This window comes from Cottoperca gobio, chromosome 9 (genome assembly GCF_900634415.1).
Source record: "Cottoperca gobio chromosome 9, fCotGob3.1, whole genome shotgun sequence".
Taxonomy (NCBI): domain Eukaryota; kingdom Metazoa; phylum Chordata; class Actinopteri; order Perciformes; family Bovichtidae; genus Cottoperca; species Cottoperca gobio.
The window spans coordinates 1,502,013-1,518,528 of NC_041363.1; the positions used below are offsets into that span (position 1 = coordinate 1,502,013).

The 16,516-nt window shown below is 46.4% G+C and overlaps 1 protein-coding gene across 1 annotated transcript in view; it reads right to left on the reverse strand.

Moving 5' to 3' along the window:
* Positions 1 to 232: 232 nt before the first annotated feature.
* The window catches only part of LOC115013479 (homeobox protein cut-like 2), a 41,428-nt gene continuing 25,144 nt past the window's right edge, over positions 233 to 16,516 (reverse strand). The window contains exons 2-3 of the mRNA XM_029439818.1: positions 2,688 to 2,798; positions 233 to 319 (exon numbers count right to left, since the gene is read on the reverse strand). Of these exons, the coding sequence (XP_029295678.1) occupies positions 233 to 319; positions 2,688 to 2,798 (198 nt within the window). The remainder of the gene's footprint in view (positions 320 to 2,687; positions 2,799 to 16,516) is intronic.

The window sequence follows — 16,516 nt, forward strand, 5'->3', positions numbered from 1 at the left end:
ATCAAGCAGCAAAAACGTCGTAACAGAACAAAACAAGCTTCAAACCTAAACTCAAACACAGTCTGTCCTGAGCCCCCTGCGGCGGATCAGGAAGCCTTCCTCCATTCTCTACAGCGGCGTCTTCAGCGCTTTCAGTTCACAGATTTTCTTGAGGCGCTCTGAGAGATGAAGCTGTGTGCAGCGATTTACGATCAAGCTCATTGGGAACAATAAAAAGAGGCTACGCGGACACTCAGCCTAGATCTGCAGGAGGCAAAGACGTGAGACTCACCTGGGCCTGGAAACTCTTGAGAACAGGTGCCACCATCTCCCGGACTTCCTACGTACAGACGAGAAAAAGTACACTCAGCATTTTTCTATTTTGCAGATGCTCCACCTGTGTAGGAACAAACAGCTCCATGAGAAAGAGGACCGACTGACTGCACGTGTGTGTGAGTGAGGCGCGAGTATTAGTGGTTAAACCTAAAGGGTTTGAGTGGGCATGTTTGAAAAGTGGGGCTTTCCAGTAGCTTGCATTAGAGCTCAGAGATCCAGACTTGTGCGAGCTCCCACAGCCTCAGGTAAGGGGATTGTGCTGCCAGTGGTGACAGCCTGATCCCGTCTTAAACGCCTGTATTATACTGACAAGATTACAGCAGCGACTACACTCAGCCCAGACCGACAGGCAGCCCCAGGACTCATTTATAAAATATAAAACATATTCTCTTTCAGCTTGGAAGTCAATGGATGATCATTTCAAAGAAGACAAAATATATCGGTATCATTCATAGATTTAGCTTTTCATGTGTTCACTTCAATCCACCTTAATTGCCATTTTTCTGCTTTACAAAAGTGGCGTGGTACGAAGTGTTAGCGCGGAGCAAGGAATGAAAACGCACGACGGCAAACATGAAATACATCCCAGTGAGAGAACATCAAATATTAAATAATGACGCATACTATAGTGGAGCAGGATTAATACTGGGGGTGTGCCTTATCTCACTCACAATAACACAGCGTCGTTATCACTGTGATAAAACATATATATATTTAGATGATGGAACCATTACAACTAAATAATACATATTATAAAACTTGTTTATTTTGTACAGAATCAGAACTGTTTTATTTTACTGTTGACATACAAAACTATAACACTTTAATTAATTAATATTACAAATATCTTTCAGTTTTTTGTCATATCGCAAAAATACTAAATAAAATAGTATTAAATAAATAATAAATATAAATAATAAAGTATTGAGATATTATTTTACAGCCACCGCTAATTAGTACTGCTCCATAATTAAACAATTAATAATTATAATTATTTGTATTAAATAATAAAAAGCTATATTATTAATTATTATTTTATTATTATTAATTGTATTATTAATTAAGGACAGAGGGTGTCGTATCCTGTAAACACTGAGACACATGTGTAATTTGTGATATTGGGAGATATAAATACATTTGATTTGATGGTGTAACAGAAGCAGTAAAATAGATTCTTATTTGAGTGTAAGAGGATAATGTTCGTAGTATATGTTGGTGTTTCAATACTTAAATAAGAATCGGGTGGAGAACGTTAAAACTGGTAATTGTAATAAATGTAATGTTTTGTCACATCCTGACAGAAGAGCACGAGAAAATCCCGTCCGCCTCCTCCTCCGCGCTCCTGATGGATTCAACCGCGCCGGAAGGAAAACAACCAATCACAGGCGAGGAGCCTCTGACGCTGATCCAATAGGAATCAAGACGTTCCTGCATCGTCTGTTTCTCACCTTCGACGTTTTCAGAAACACATTTCAGTTTAATATGAGAACGTTTGCTCGACTGTGTTCAACATGGCGTCCGGGTCACATGTCCGCACAGAAAACAACAGAACGTTGATTCATGTTCGTCGAGCGCTGCGTAGTTTGATCGGCGCCGTCCGACAACAGCAGGTCTGACCTCTGGAGTCGCCCCCTGCTGGCCGTCAGCAGGACTGTCAGGTCAGAGAAATCAGGAAGGAGCGCTTTATTTTAGACCACGCAATAAAATAACCTGTGAAGTATTTGAACACTGCATCTGTATTTTGTGTGTCTTGTAAACCCATGAGGGGGGGGGGGGGGGGTAAATCAATGAGCATTGTTTTAAGACTTGAACAATGCAAACCTCAAAATGTTCAATTCATTCTTTAATAAAAGTATTATTTAAAAATGAGCAGTGTTTGTAATGTTGGTGTTGGGGGGGGGCCGGTGCACCAGGGGGCTCGTCTTCATCAACATTCCCAGAGTCTTACGAGCGTCCTGTTAAAGTCGATATCAGCTGCCAAATTCAGACAGCGAGATAACTTTTTCATAAACTGCCGCTTTGAAAGTTGTGCTTACCTCTTTGTAAATGAGCCCCCTGGCCCCCCATCACACCAGCCAGAGGCGAACGCTGCGCCAAGGCCGCAGCATGTAAATATTAACTGGAAGAGGAGGGGGGGGGGGGCTAACCCTGACTTCTCAAGTGTATATATACTAACGCAGATATTATAAAAGAGATAAAGGCAAAGGTTTATGCGGGGGCTCGAGCGGCGGCGTTGACACAGATCGGCACTACCTGCTGAAGTGAAGATGAACGAACGACACGTAGAGTGGAGATGATAGCAGGGGGGGTGTGTGTGTGTGTGTGTGTGTGTGTGTGTGTGTGTGTGTGGGGGGGGGGGGTGCTAGACTCACCTCAGGGACATTTCTCTTGAACTCCCTGCTCAGCTCTACCAGGTGCTTGTGGGAATGCTCGCTCTCCTCTTGTCGACCGGCCAGCTCAGACGCGACAGAGTTTAGCTCCCTCTACAAAAACACACAAAAGAGAAGAAGCGGTGAGAGAGGAAGAGTGGAGGGAGGGACGGCACTTTAGGGAGCCTGCCAACGCTCATCCAGTAAAGCTTAGAGTGTACATAAATAAAAATACACTGCTGAATATTAACAATGTAATCCTTCATGATCTCACAGCAGTAATACTTACAGCTAGCCCTGGCCCATAAATAATTAAGCCAAAATAAATCCAATGCCTACAGTAGCAGAAGGCCTTTTAGATAATCAGTATTTGAAATAATCAATACGCTTGCAACAGCTATAGAGCGCCAGAGAGGGAGTGGGGCGAGAGGGAGGAGATAGAGAGAGAGGAAGGGGAGGGAGGGGTGAGTCACGTGTAGAGACCCAATAACCTGACATACACCCTGCAAACAAATAGAGCTTCCTCCTGAAATGAAGAGCTGTTTTTTAAGCTCGGCCAAGACCTGATTCAAACATACAAGCGCCTGGCTTCTGTGGCTTCTGGCGTAATTACCACAGGTCAGATCTATTTCCAGCCTCTTTTCAATCTCTCTCACATCCCTGCACCAGTCTTTACATTGATCCTGCACAGATTTCCAATACATGGCAGCAGCCTCCATAGTTTTAACCAAATTACCCTTCTCGCTTTACAACAACAGCCCCGGCATCACTGTTCCATTAATGTCCATTCACGTCACTTCTTCACATGTCTGTGTTATACGAAATGAGCGCTCCCACCCGGCTACATGTCTGCTCCACTATCCAGAGCTGTCTGTGCAGAAAGCCCTTCATCAGAACCTTGCATTCAGCTGGACTCAGCTGCACCACATGCCATCCGCAAATCCAATACTATCGATCAGCCATCCAGTTCCCGGCTCTTTCAGCAAACAGAAAGGAAAAAAGCAGATTCAAACTCTGCTGCACTGACGTCCACTTCCTTCGTTCTGATTCTCAGTAATTGACGAGGATCTTTCTCTTGCAGCTGCTGCGTTACAGTGTAAAAGTGGAAGGGATTCAATTACTGCTGCGAATTTCATATATGACGCCGGGAAATTAAATTGACTGTGTTTTAATTAATCTGCAGTCTTACTTAAAGGCAATTTAATAAATCATCACACAAGGAGAACGAAAAAGAAAGAGAGGAAATGGAAAGGTGAGTCTTCAGCAGCGGAGCCTCGTGGGAGGGGGGCAGCGCGTCGGTCCGACAAGTAGGCCGTTAATTGAAGGGCCGCCGGTTCAAGTCCCTGGATCGAAGAGTCCGAAAGTGGTTAAGAAGTAAGAAGTGAAGTAATGCAGACACTGTGCGTCGCTTTACACCGGACACGTCACATGCTGCAGGAACCTTCTCAGTAAGACGACGTGGACACGTTGGAGCAGAGTTACATTTAAAATGATGACACGAGTGCGTTCGAGGCACAGATCACTCTGCACGTGTTTGTACACGCTGCAGAATCTGTGAATCATATGAAAACAGTAAAACAACCTCAGAAGAATGTGCAGAAGTATTTGGGGATTGAAAAGTATATTTCCATTGAAAGATGCTAATTTGATCTACACATGATGAGACACGAGGTGTGTTGGGGAAGTTACTTCACACGGGACCCCTCAGGGAGAAACATCTAATATCAGTTAAAGCTCAGAAACAGTTCTTCCAAATACTTTGTTAAAGAAATGATCACATGAACAATGTGTTATTTACACGCTCACTTGTTCACATAAGAACCAAAACTAAAGTAAATACTGCACTAAAGAATATTTAACTTCAGACGTTTGACCGACGTGATCTCTGGTGGTTTATTTAAGGACTATATAAACATGAGTATTAACATGTCCAACACTGAAGCAGAGGCACAGATGTGCAGACGTCTCCTCTACGAGGGATTAGTTAGTGAAGCAGCTTCCCCATCACTGACCCTCGGCAGGAGGAGTTTGTTGCGACTCTGCTGTGGGTATTTAATTGGCACCGTATCAGCCAAGTAATACATTTCTACTGACAACAATTGATTCACACTGTAGTTTTTAGAAAACACTAATTAACAGGAATAGTGCATCTGATGGGGACTGTTGTCCGCCTCGGATCCCAACACATTTGGTGCATTAGTGAGTTTACAGCAGCAGGACGGCGTTCACAGCGACCTGCAGCGTCGGACATCATCGCAGCGGAGCGGCGGAGAGTTCCACACTTCAGGGGAAGAGTTTGATGATTTCTAAATAAATGTATCGCCAGCCGGCAATTAGCCTAGCTTAGCAAAAAGACTAAAGGCACCAAACACGTGAAGGATCTCAAAGGAACACATTAAACATTAGCTTTTTAAAATGACAAACTGAAGAGTTAAAACAGCAGGTTGGTGTTTGGTGGGGAGTTACACGCTTGAACTATAAATACAGGGTTGTCAGTAAAGTATATATATATTATATATATAATGTGTTCCCTACTTCAGTGACGGATGGAGAAATATTCGCGTCAATCCAAATCGTGAAGCGACGTCAGACCTAAACTAGCTCAACTGAGAACATATGAAGACAGATACATCGAGTTAGTGAGAAGAGTGAAACGTGTGTGTGCAGGTGAATGTGACAAAGCACCCGCACGACATCACGACTAAACTACGTGATGCTAACATGAAGCGTTGAGTAGAGCATCGCATGATCTACATGTTGAGGATACATTGGGTTGGTGGGGGATGTGTCTTCCCTTGTAAAGCATGCTGTCACTATAAAAAGTCCACGGCTGCACAGCATAAGGCGACAGGACTTTATAAATTGCTGTTAGTCCTCACAGTCCATCTGGGATGAGCCTTCCTGCAGATTAGAGAGTGGGCTTTCAGAAGCCAGCCAACCTCCGCTACATTCAAATGGCCCCAGACCGGCTAATCTTGCCAAGAGAAAATTCCTCTAGAAGTGACTTTGAGTGGATTTTATAAGTACTTAAGATATAACAGTGTGGTGATTCTAAGTCTGCCAGTGCTTCAGTGGCCTCGGTGAAGAGCTGGGTTCACTTTTTTTTATTGCAGCTCAGCTGATGAGAATGGTGGATACTCATCCTGTATGCAAGCTAAACTGTGCTACCATAATGGCATGGTTATTTTGAAAGCACCCCCACAGTTTCCAGACTATTACGAGGGCGGGGAGCTTGGGCAACGGCCCGTCAAATGAAACCTACTGTCTGTCTCTGTGGAAGCAAGTGAAGCAGAACACACTGTTTGCTACTTTGGTTGTCTTGCTCAGATTGATGATGGGAGGAACTCCACAATGTCGTGTTTCTCGGGAGACAAAAGATACTAAAGAAGATTTTCTCCTCTGCTTCCTAATCAGACGTGATCCATTTCAACCTACAACCAGAGCACCTTTGAGATCCCAGATAAAATTCACTTATCTCCCTCCATTATGTTGAGCTTCATCCCTTCATGAAATCATTTGCATGAACAAGTATTCTGACGTCTTACAAAAAGGGAGATCGGCGAGTTCAACGCGCCGTGCGAAGAGGACTTCCTCTGGAATCGTTTGACAGGTTTTAAAAAGGACGATTGGGACCAAATTTTCAGTGTCTGCCAGTCGGGTCAATACAGAGCTCCTGTCATTAAGCCTCTGCCAGTCAAACATCCAGCTATAATTGATGAGTCTTCCCGGGGGAGGGCGGAGCTGTCATTGGGGCTGGAGGGACAGGAAAGAGGGATTTTCAGCATGGAACCAGCGCTGGCGTGCTCAAGTCAATCTGCGAGGGGAAAGCAATTGGTGACTTCTGACTCAAAACCAAAGACCAAGAAACAAGAAGCTTATTGGCTTTAACAGAAGACCTGCAGCCTATTGGCAGTCAGTAAATGGACTTGAAGCTCAATGAACTGCTGAACACCAGGGGAGGAAAAGCAATGAAGCCGTGTCCTTTAGCTTACAAATGTAGGCTCTGACACTGACCAGAGATGGACCTTATCGGCATCCGTAGTGGAGCCCTCACATGATCCGACAGGCGACCGTTTATACTGCTTTAAGAGGTCTCAGGTTTATGCAAGTGTGTCGCAGCAAAGACTGCAGGGAGCGGTCCCTTCAGACGGGAAGAACAAGAAGAATGGACGCCAGCAGTGGCAACAAATCTGTAAAAAGACAAATAACTATGGATCAAAGCATAAGCTGGGTGTCAAAATATGTTATGTTTCATTTTTTAAAGTAAAAGCAAGTAGCAAAAAGTGCAATAACTAAATCCAGCAAAGACAATGGCTCCTGACAAAAGCGCAGCGCGGAGAGATGTACAGTAACAATCTGTCCGAGTGCGAAGGTTTCAGGTAAACTGCGGCTCACTAATGTATTGTGCTGGAGGAGATCTGACATTGATTCATTAAACCTCGCTCGTCTTGATTACATCTGGAGCGGTAAGCTATTTTCTGGCCTTTCACAAAGACGGTGGAAAATGTTGACAACTGGGGGGGGAAACTACCAAAGGTACTGCAATGAGGTAGACTGAGTCAAAATCACTATTGTGTGCACTGGGCTTGGGCAGCACAAATTAAAGAGGAAGAAATAGGGAGGAGGAGGAGAGTGGGGAAAATGCAGATGGGGTATTATTTTTCTTTTTGTATCCCATCTAATTGCAATCATAGGCAGATGTCTGAACGTGTGACAGCATCAGCAGAATTGCTGCTGAGAGCACAGAATCTTTGTCTAAAAATAATCAGACATTCTGTGTGCTGCTGTTTGTTATAATGGTAATCGATGCTGGAGGCTTTGAATTCCATCAATTTATAGATCCACTCTGTTCTGCCTGGTGACTGTACTGCCTCACAACCCCCACCGCATACGCACACCGACGCAAACACACACTCACACGCAAGGTCTCGCACAAAAGAGCGGGTGGGCACACACGCGTGCACAGACACACATGTGCGCTGACATTCGCACAGGGAGGCTGCAGCAAAGGCAGAGCAAGGGACCGGCGTGTGATTAAGATAAGTGTAGTTTCCTTTCAAACATTCCTTGTCGCCTCCCATTCTCCGTCAGACACAAGATCGTCCATCGCTGCCTCAGATTAGCACCGCATCTCAGACGCCACATTCGAGAGGGGGACTGATCAATAAATCAAATCACCACAATCAATGGCCCCAATCACTGCAGACTAGTCTGGCCTCAACATTATTACTGGCAACCCCCCCACCCCCCTACAGCCACTGAGGGAGAAGGGAGCTGTTTTGTGTATTGGGGGGGGGGGGGGGGCAGCACATTGGCGCCTGTCCATGTGAAAGATCCAAAATGAACTCTTATCAGGCCTCCTTGGGCTGAATATCAGTTAAAGCAGAACAGGCAGACATCAGTGTGTGTGTGTGTGTGTGTGTGTGTGTGTGTGTGTGTGTGTGTGTGTGTGTGTGTGTGTGTGTGTGTGTGTGTGTGTGTGTGTGTGTGTGTTGGCCGTCCAGACAGAGGGAGCTGGGCGGGAGGAGCCTCTAACCTCCGTGACCCGGCCCTTAGGAGTGTGAGCCGAGCACGCGGCCTCTGACAGGGAAGCACTGGGGGGCTGCTATCACCTGGCATCTCCCTCCATCTGTTTACCAGCGACTGCTGCTCCTTCACTTTCACTCTCCATCAGCCCGCTAGAGCTGCACCAATTCTGGCCACCGTCACAGTGTTGTGAGACCGCACCACACCTGGGTCAAAGCTGCGAGGGTCAGAAGGGTGGAGTTAACCCAGAAAACGTCAGTTGTCACTTATGTTTTCTAGCTTATTTCTCTGCTAACTTAAGGTCCAGACTTTTAAGGAGGTGTTTATTACAAGCCGAATTATCCTCAGAGGTCTCGTGCTCCCCGAAACAAACAGAGCCGGTGAGTAAAACCAGGAAAACACTGAATAAAGCAGTTTCACTTTAAAAACCAGGGTTTTCACCGTGGACCCTGGGCGGAGTGGGAAATATGCCTTAGTCTGATACCAATCTCATGCCTGTCTGTTGAAATATAAAGCTAAGGAGATGGTTAGCTTAGCTTAGCATAAAGACTGGAAACAGGGGGGCACAGGCTAGCTGTTTCCCCCTGTTTCCAGTCTTTATGCTAAGCTAATGCTTTATGTTAAGCTAACTGTCTTCTGGCACTTGATTTATATTTAAGATATAAGTGAGGCCCAAACGCACTGACCCTTTTGGGGTCCCGAACCCCAGGTCGGGAGTCCCTGCCCTTCGGATTACATTCTGTCCACTCTGCAGCAGCAGCACCGACTGCACGCTGAAGGAATATGTAGGTAGCGTATAGATTGTGAGGATTTACCAACGAGGAAAATCACATTTAATTTTGACACCTCTCTAAACTCTGGACTGGTAAGTCTGATAAATCATCCAAAATAATTAATCCCCAGTCAGTCAGGCTGTCTTCAAACAGCATGCTAAATCTTACAAAAGGAAGGAGAAGCGTGTGAGCGTTACAACCATCAGCAAAAGGTGTGACTGGTGTTGTCAGCCATTATTCGTCATACCCTGCTTCATTTAGAGAGTTTTTGGCGCCTGATGCACCGGAGCACAGCCTACTTGTCAACACTTCTCTCTTTAATTCCAACATGCACACTTGGACACACATGCACACACACATTTCTTATTTCTCACTCATATACTGGTAACACATCTCAGTATGATCAGTGAGGCTCTAACTCCATTTGAAGTCTTATTGAAAATAGTTTCCAGAGGTACCATGAAAACATCTTGTTACAGCTCCCTGTATCCACTCTGAAGCCAATGAATAACTTTAAATGTCCTCCAATTAGAAACTTCAAATTACAATCTATGACTGAATGATCCAAACGAAGGCCAATTACAACACCTTATTTATCATCATTAAGGCCGACCATTGTTCTGCTCCTTTCAAACTCTGTGGCTACAATCAGGGTGTCTATTGTCATTGTGTGGTACATGCAGAGTGACTAATTACACAGTCCTATGATTCATTAGCAGAGTAGTGGGTTGAAACCTGAGAGAAGACATGATAACCTCGGTCGGCCAAATGATCGGCACAAAAACAAAACTGCCAAAAATCTTCCAAACTGAAGTTTTTCTAAGGGACGCATGAAAGAATCATGAGCGCAGAGAAGGTGCAAACTTGAACAATAAAAATTGGGGACAAGGTTTGTTTTCCTGTTTCTTTGAAAGTGCACCGTGGGGGACGTTGTTTCTGTGAAGCTCCACCATCGAGGTCAGTTAGTAGGAGAGGAGGAAGATGCAATGCCATGATGGCGATGGCCCACTTTCACCTGAGACGACGAGCTGGAGCGATGCAACACAGCTAACCTGCGATTGTTTATTCTCTCTTAAGAAATGTCAATCTGTTCGCTCTCAGGTGTGCTGCTCTTCCTCTTGTTTTTGTTGTTTTCTCCCCCCTACTCTCTCCGTTTTCCCTTGTCGATTGCAGCAAGATCAAAGCGACGCCGCTGGAAGAATCTGAATATTTCAGGTGTGGAGAGAGGGGCTGCGTTTCACACCACCTGTGTAGCGCTGAGAGACAGGTCCCTCCTCTCGCTCAGACTCAGTTAGCGGGGCCCCTGGGGCCTGGCGACATAAACCGGGGCCACCTGTCTGAGAGAGAGGGAACACTCCTGCACCCTCCTTCTCTCCATCGCGCTTTCATTTTACAGCATTTGAACCAAAAATAAATGGATCTAAATAGAGCGGTGAGAGTGGGAATAGAAACCAGCGCTGACAACAAGCGGCGGAGCTTTGAGCGCCGTCACAAAGGCTCCGACATCTAGCAGGCGAGTTTCGTCGTCGCAGAAAGGGAGCAGCCACTCGAAAGGGCAGTTTACACATGAATCATTTTATAATGTCGCCCTGTGCTGCAGCAGAAGGTAGCGCTCGTATATTAAATGAGGAGCCTGGTCAGCAGCAGGGATGTCAGGAGATCTGAAGCTACTTTACCAAGTCCACGCAATTTAGAAAACTTTACTCGTAACAGAACCGGGACAATTTGTACGAGCAAGTTAGCATTAGCTGTTAGCTGTCAGCTGTTAGCTGCTGGTGGGCAGCACAGTCCTGCTTGGCTAAATATGAAGCTAACAGCTAACGTTAACGGAGCTTCCATTGAGTTACATTATGATGTGTTCAAGCTCTATTCAGTAGAAATGATGGGTTCAAATGTAATCTTGTAAAATTGAGTGTTTAGCGAAAAATGAATAAATCCAGTTGTTTGAAGCAGATGTTTCCACAGCAATATTAGAGACTAGATATTGTGACCTGTTAAAAACAGTAATACATTGGTGTATATTGAAGAAACTACAATCTGCTATCGTCACATCCCTCGTCAGGAGAATCAGCAGGATTATGTTCTGGCATAGTGTGGAGCAGGTCTATAAGATGATCCGCATTACATCATCAGGGCGGCCATTTCTGACTCAAAGCAAATAAAAAGTATCCCTGATGTCCGCTGCACCAGCCTTAACAGTTTGATGTAGCTGCTCTCCTTGGAGGGCTGTGTGCCTTGACATGGGTGCATGTGTAAGCACTTGTGCAAGCCTGTGTGTGTACGTGCATATGTGTGTACGTGTGTGTTCAGGGGGCGTGGAGCAGGTTCCACACTACCAGTTCCCAGCCATGTCTCTCAAAAGGGCCGTAAAGTCTTTACAGCAAATTCCTTACATTCATCTGTGTCAGAGCACTCGGCACACATTAGGCGTTTACACGGGAGGAAACACAATCTATTTGATGCTACACTGCCCACACGTCCAGAGCCCTCCTCCCCACGCTGGAGATTCACAGTGTTTAACTTCCATTTCATATTCTGAACAGGCAGGCAGACAGGCAGGCGAGAGCAGGGAATGGACTCCATCTTGCTGTAAATCAGCGTTTAAACACCCGGCTAAATGTAATCTGGAAAGAGTCAACAAGAGGCCCTCGCATTACGCTGCTCAAGATATTTGTTTTTATTTATTCTGGAACGTGCAATTGATTTCTGTTGTTCCCCTTAATGATGTATGCAAACGGTGAACCGAAAAGAGTCACACTTCATTTCCCCCCCGGCTGCTGCTGCACCATCTTTTAATATCAGTGGTGCTTATGAGAACAAGTGGAGGTTAATCTAGGGAGCGGGTCACAGCCAGCCGGCGCTTTGTAAATGTCAGCTGGGACATCCAGGCCTTTCTTATTACCACACTAAACCAACAAGGCAGACGGCTCCAAGACAGATGTGTGACATGGAGGTGTCTTCCCCCCACTTCTCAACACCCTCACGGATCTCCCCCTGCACACCGAACCTGATTAATCAATCGATTTATCGCCATAAATCAGGCCAAGCTTTGATTGTATCAGCAAGTCATGCAATCAATCAATTAGTCAGGACATAGCGGCACAATTTGCCTAAAGAAAGATGAATGCTCCCCCACATCATCCATTTGGTTGTCCGTTTACCCATCAAACACGGCTGCTGTTGACTCCCAAGCCCAACATGCATCCTTTTATCGATTTCTGCAGATTAAACTTGCAAAGGAATCAAAGGACACTTAACTGACTGCGAATAATTCTGCCTTTTTTCATTTGCAGTGAAGTGCGTTCACGCGCTCTCCTTTGATAGTGTTTCCTCTTTTCATCGAAACAACAAAGTGTAAACATGCAGAGCTCGTGTGAGTGATCCAGCAGTGGCAGCTGACCGGACCAACACTGAGAGGGACCCACCCAGGTTTACATGGCAAGCTAAAGGGAGCGGGGGGGGGAGGAAACAGCTGGATGAACAAACTGTGGGAAACATATGTATAATGACATATTTGTTTCATATTTTATCCCATCTGTGAATTCCAATCCACATTGTGACACCAGCTGCCTCGGTCCAGCGCTTCCCATCTGCAACTCGGTGTCAGGATGTCTCCCAGGACGGGCTGGGGAACTTTGGGGACGACAAAAAACCGACAGGAGCAAGTAGAGCACGACAGAGTGGGCTGCCGGAGCCTCGGCGTGCTTCTCCCCCAGCGGCGGGTTGCAACGTGGCAGACTGCGGAGCTGCTGTGGAGGGGAAAGAACAGCGAGGACTCCCCGGGGAGAACGTCTGCGGTGGGATTAGAGCCCCACTAGACCTGGTTCTGCTTCACATCCTCAAACCCTGCTGTGTTACATCCAGGAGGGGGGGGGGCACGGAGCTATCTGTAGGGGCTTTACAGTTCTGCCCAATCTCCCCAAGCTTCACCATGTAATTAGAGATAAAGACAGAGGGCTCAGCTACTCAACCTCAATTCTCCCGGCTTCACACAAGGCTGCCCACCCATAGCCCCCCCGAGGAACCCCTCAACACTGCCACTACAGCGGCACCTTCGTACGACAGCCAACTACAGCCCTCCTCCCAACCAACTGTTCCCCACACTAACCATGTAGGATACAACAAGCCACGGCACATGATTGTGATTGATTGGCGTTGAAATGTCCTGAAGTCGCGACGCCATCTTTGTGACGCAGGATTCCACAGACTACGTGAGGAGGGGGCTTCATAAAGATTCTCAGGTAAACAATAACAGCGGTAAAGAAGTCATTCGTCTTCATATCTCCCTCTTCTAAAACTTCATCCAGGCGGAAACATTTAGAGGATAACGCAGAGGAGGAACTCTCCACTATATTCGAGAAACACAGAATTATACTACGGAAGGATCCATTATTCATCGCAGATACATTTTTCATTTAGGAGTGGGCTGGATATGAGCAATGATGAATGCATCGCCCAGGATGCAATTTGTATGTAAAATAACAGAAGATTACAGAATATGTTTTAAGTGCAAATGCAGTTTGTTGCCATCTAAGTAAAAAATGCATTCCTACAAAAAGGAATAAGACCTGAGCCCCATGATGTCGCCTCATGAAATCACTTTAGCTAGGCCCCTCGCCGTCCTTATAGAGGGTCACAATGAGAGGCTCAAGTGATGAATGAGCCGACTGCAGTAGATTATCATTCATACAATATGCTACCTCTTGGCAGGCCATTTGAAAATGTGCGATAAGTAAACCGGAATAACTACGGCTAATTCCACTCACATCCAGCTCCGCACAACGCTTCCTTGAAATCCAAACAGTTCTGCAGACGCGCTGTTAGATACACATCTACGCACAAGTGCACACAAACATACACATACAATGTTCCGCTGCCTGCCAGGCATCCACATGTTCCTCTCAGGACTCGCTCTCTTCCTCATCAGCTCCACTCGCTGCACACCGTTTCAATTCAGTGCCTCTCAAAGACACACAAAGAGCCTTCTCCTCCATTCACAATACAAAGATTGAATACAGCCTCCTAACACAAGACATACCCACCACAGAGCATGTAATACAACTCATTACTGGGCATGCAGGGTGCAGAGGGCTGTGATGGGAGAGACAAGCACAACGGGGAGAGAACAGGGGGCGCCTCACGCCAACATCTCCATCTTTCCTCACACACAAGAGCTCCAAACCAGCCGTAATAACTGAAGCTATCCCATTGATTTTTGGAAAAAGTGTGAGGGGGGAAAACCTGAAATACTGTTAACAGTTCAGGTGGAGGTGTCACAAACCCTGCAAAGCCCGTCGACATTCAGAGGTTAATTCAGGTCTAAATGGCAACTTCCCCTCCTGCCTCTCCAAAACTGTGTTTGACCCACAAGCAAACTGTGTCCAATCACAAAGAGGCAGGGGAGCACAGTATCTGGGTCAGCTGCATTGATCTCAAACCTTCACTGCATCGCTCTGGGGTCGGGTTCTTGTGCGGTGCTGACAAGGGGCACTAGGTTTGGGTCGCGGGTGTATAAAGAGCTTCAGTGTTGGAGGCAGATACTCTTTTCTTTAAGTTTCCCCTGGAACAAGGAATAACTTGAGAACTTATTGTGTTTCAAACATTGGGACAAGGGTTTAAAGTTCTGTGGACATTATTTCACCCCCAACAAAGTCCCTGGTCAGGGGTAGTACTTTCTGAAAGTTGGAGGCGGGGCTTGCAGCTCAGAACATTCCTGATTGGTCGAGTATTCCCGATTGCCAGGCCGTCAGTCATTTGAGGATAAAAGCTGTTTTTAATACGTCTTCACGGAGCCTTGAGACTACGTTGCGTAATCTTTGTGGGTAAACACAACAATGTGCTGAATGAACTTTGGGTTAAAGTTTCTCAGTGGCGCTTGAAGGTAAAATTATTACCCAGAACTACTGGTGTTTCCTTCCACCCCGCCCCCCAGCTGCTCCGGCTCGGGCTCATTCACGTGAACAGTGAGTGATTTAAATAAGGCTGTTCAACAGTCCCGATGTAAGTCAATGGGGGAAAGTATTTCTGGGCCTAACGTCATCACGTGACGGACCCGGACGCAGTAATTCCACACAAATAATTGTGTTGAAAGCCCGGCGCTCTGCTTTAAGGGCTTGATTTGGTGCATGTGGAGGCTGTGTTAGCGAGGGAGAAGAGGAAGGACGGCGGAGCGGCTTATCCACCGCTGCACGCGGCCTCATGAACCTTCCCTAACCTCAGGGCAATCGCATGACCTGAGGCAAAGCATTACACACATTAAAAAGACATGAAGGTTTGAGCATTGGAGCTGCAAGCACGCGATCAATGGGGCCACAGGTGCAAACATTTTCTGCACTGCCAGTGAAATGCCCTCCACCCCTCCCAGGATTACAGTGGAACCTGTTTCTGCACTGTGTTCATGTTAATGTCAGCAATAATAAAGACCTGCAGCACGAGAAACAATAAAAAAGGAGCGTGAGCTGGAGACAGCTTTTGGAGGTGAGCTGGAAACAGAGCGGGGATTCGGGAGAGAGGGCAGGATGTGAGGAGTCTGTCAACTTCTCCCCGTCTGCTCCTGTGTTCGCTCGCCTCAGACTGAGGGGAGCAAATGGGCCTAATTCACACTGGCTGTGTGTGAGCGTCTCTGCTGTCTAGCAGCGTGAGCGGGAATTAGATCTATGGTTTGTAGCCTTCATCCCTTCCCAGACAGACTTGTTCCGGCTCAGAGGCGCTGCCTAATCCGCACCTCTCTCCCGCTTGCACTCCCGGAAAATGACTTCACACAGCTGCCGCAAACGCCCAGCGCAGCAATTCTTGTCTGACTGAACCCCCCCCCCCCCTCAGCAGACCTCCCATAGCTCATTTAACAAACCAATTCCTCCCCAAAGCCCACCCAGCCCCCCTCCTAAGAGAGGAAAACAACAAGGAAAACAACTACAGCCCCTCTTGATGATTTAAGGGCCCTTTTCTCCAGAGGGCTGTCAGGATGAGCAGGAGGAGCGACTGCAGTCTGAGCTGCTCACACTTTCACTCAGGTAGGGGCAGCTTCAGCTTCACGTGCACATACAGTTTCTGCATCACTGCTCAGATCCTGCCAAAACAATTATCTGCAAGTGAGTCAGAAGAATGCTTGCCTTAAGTCAATTGTTTTATTTATTAGCAGTTATCAAATAACAACAAAGACATGAAGTTAATTGTTTAATCTGTCTAACGCCACACAAACCAAACTGCACACGCCGCCCCATCAGTACTGCTCACGCCTTCTTCCATCACAACCTCCAGAACCTCCAGAACCTTCACCACCTGCCCAACGTTGCATTTGACCTAACCCTTGTAGTCGCTCACTGAAGACATGGAAGAAGGTATATGTTCATGTGGCCCTGCAGCTCCCTGTACAGCTCTGGGAACACGACGTTAAGTGACTGCTCACATTAAAACTGCACATCTTGGACAGCTGGTGTTTAGTACAAGCACACTGCTTCATGAAGACCCCACCGACCAAACTTTGACACAACTTCACCTGCTTTTATTCTAAGAAAGTTCCACGTTGTATCT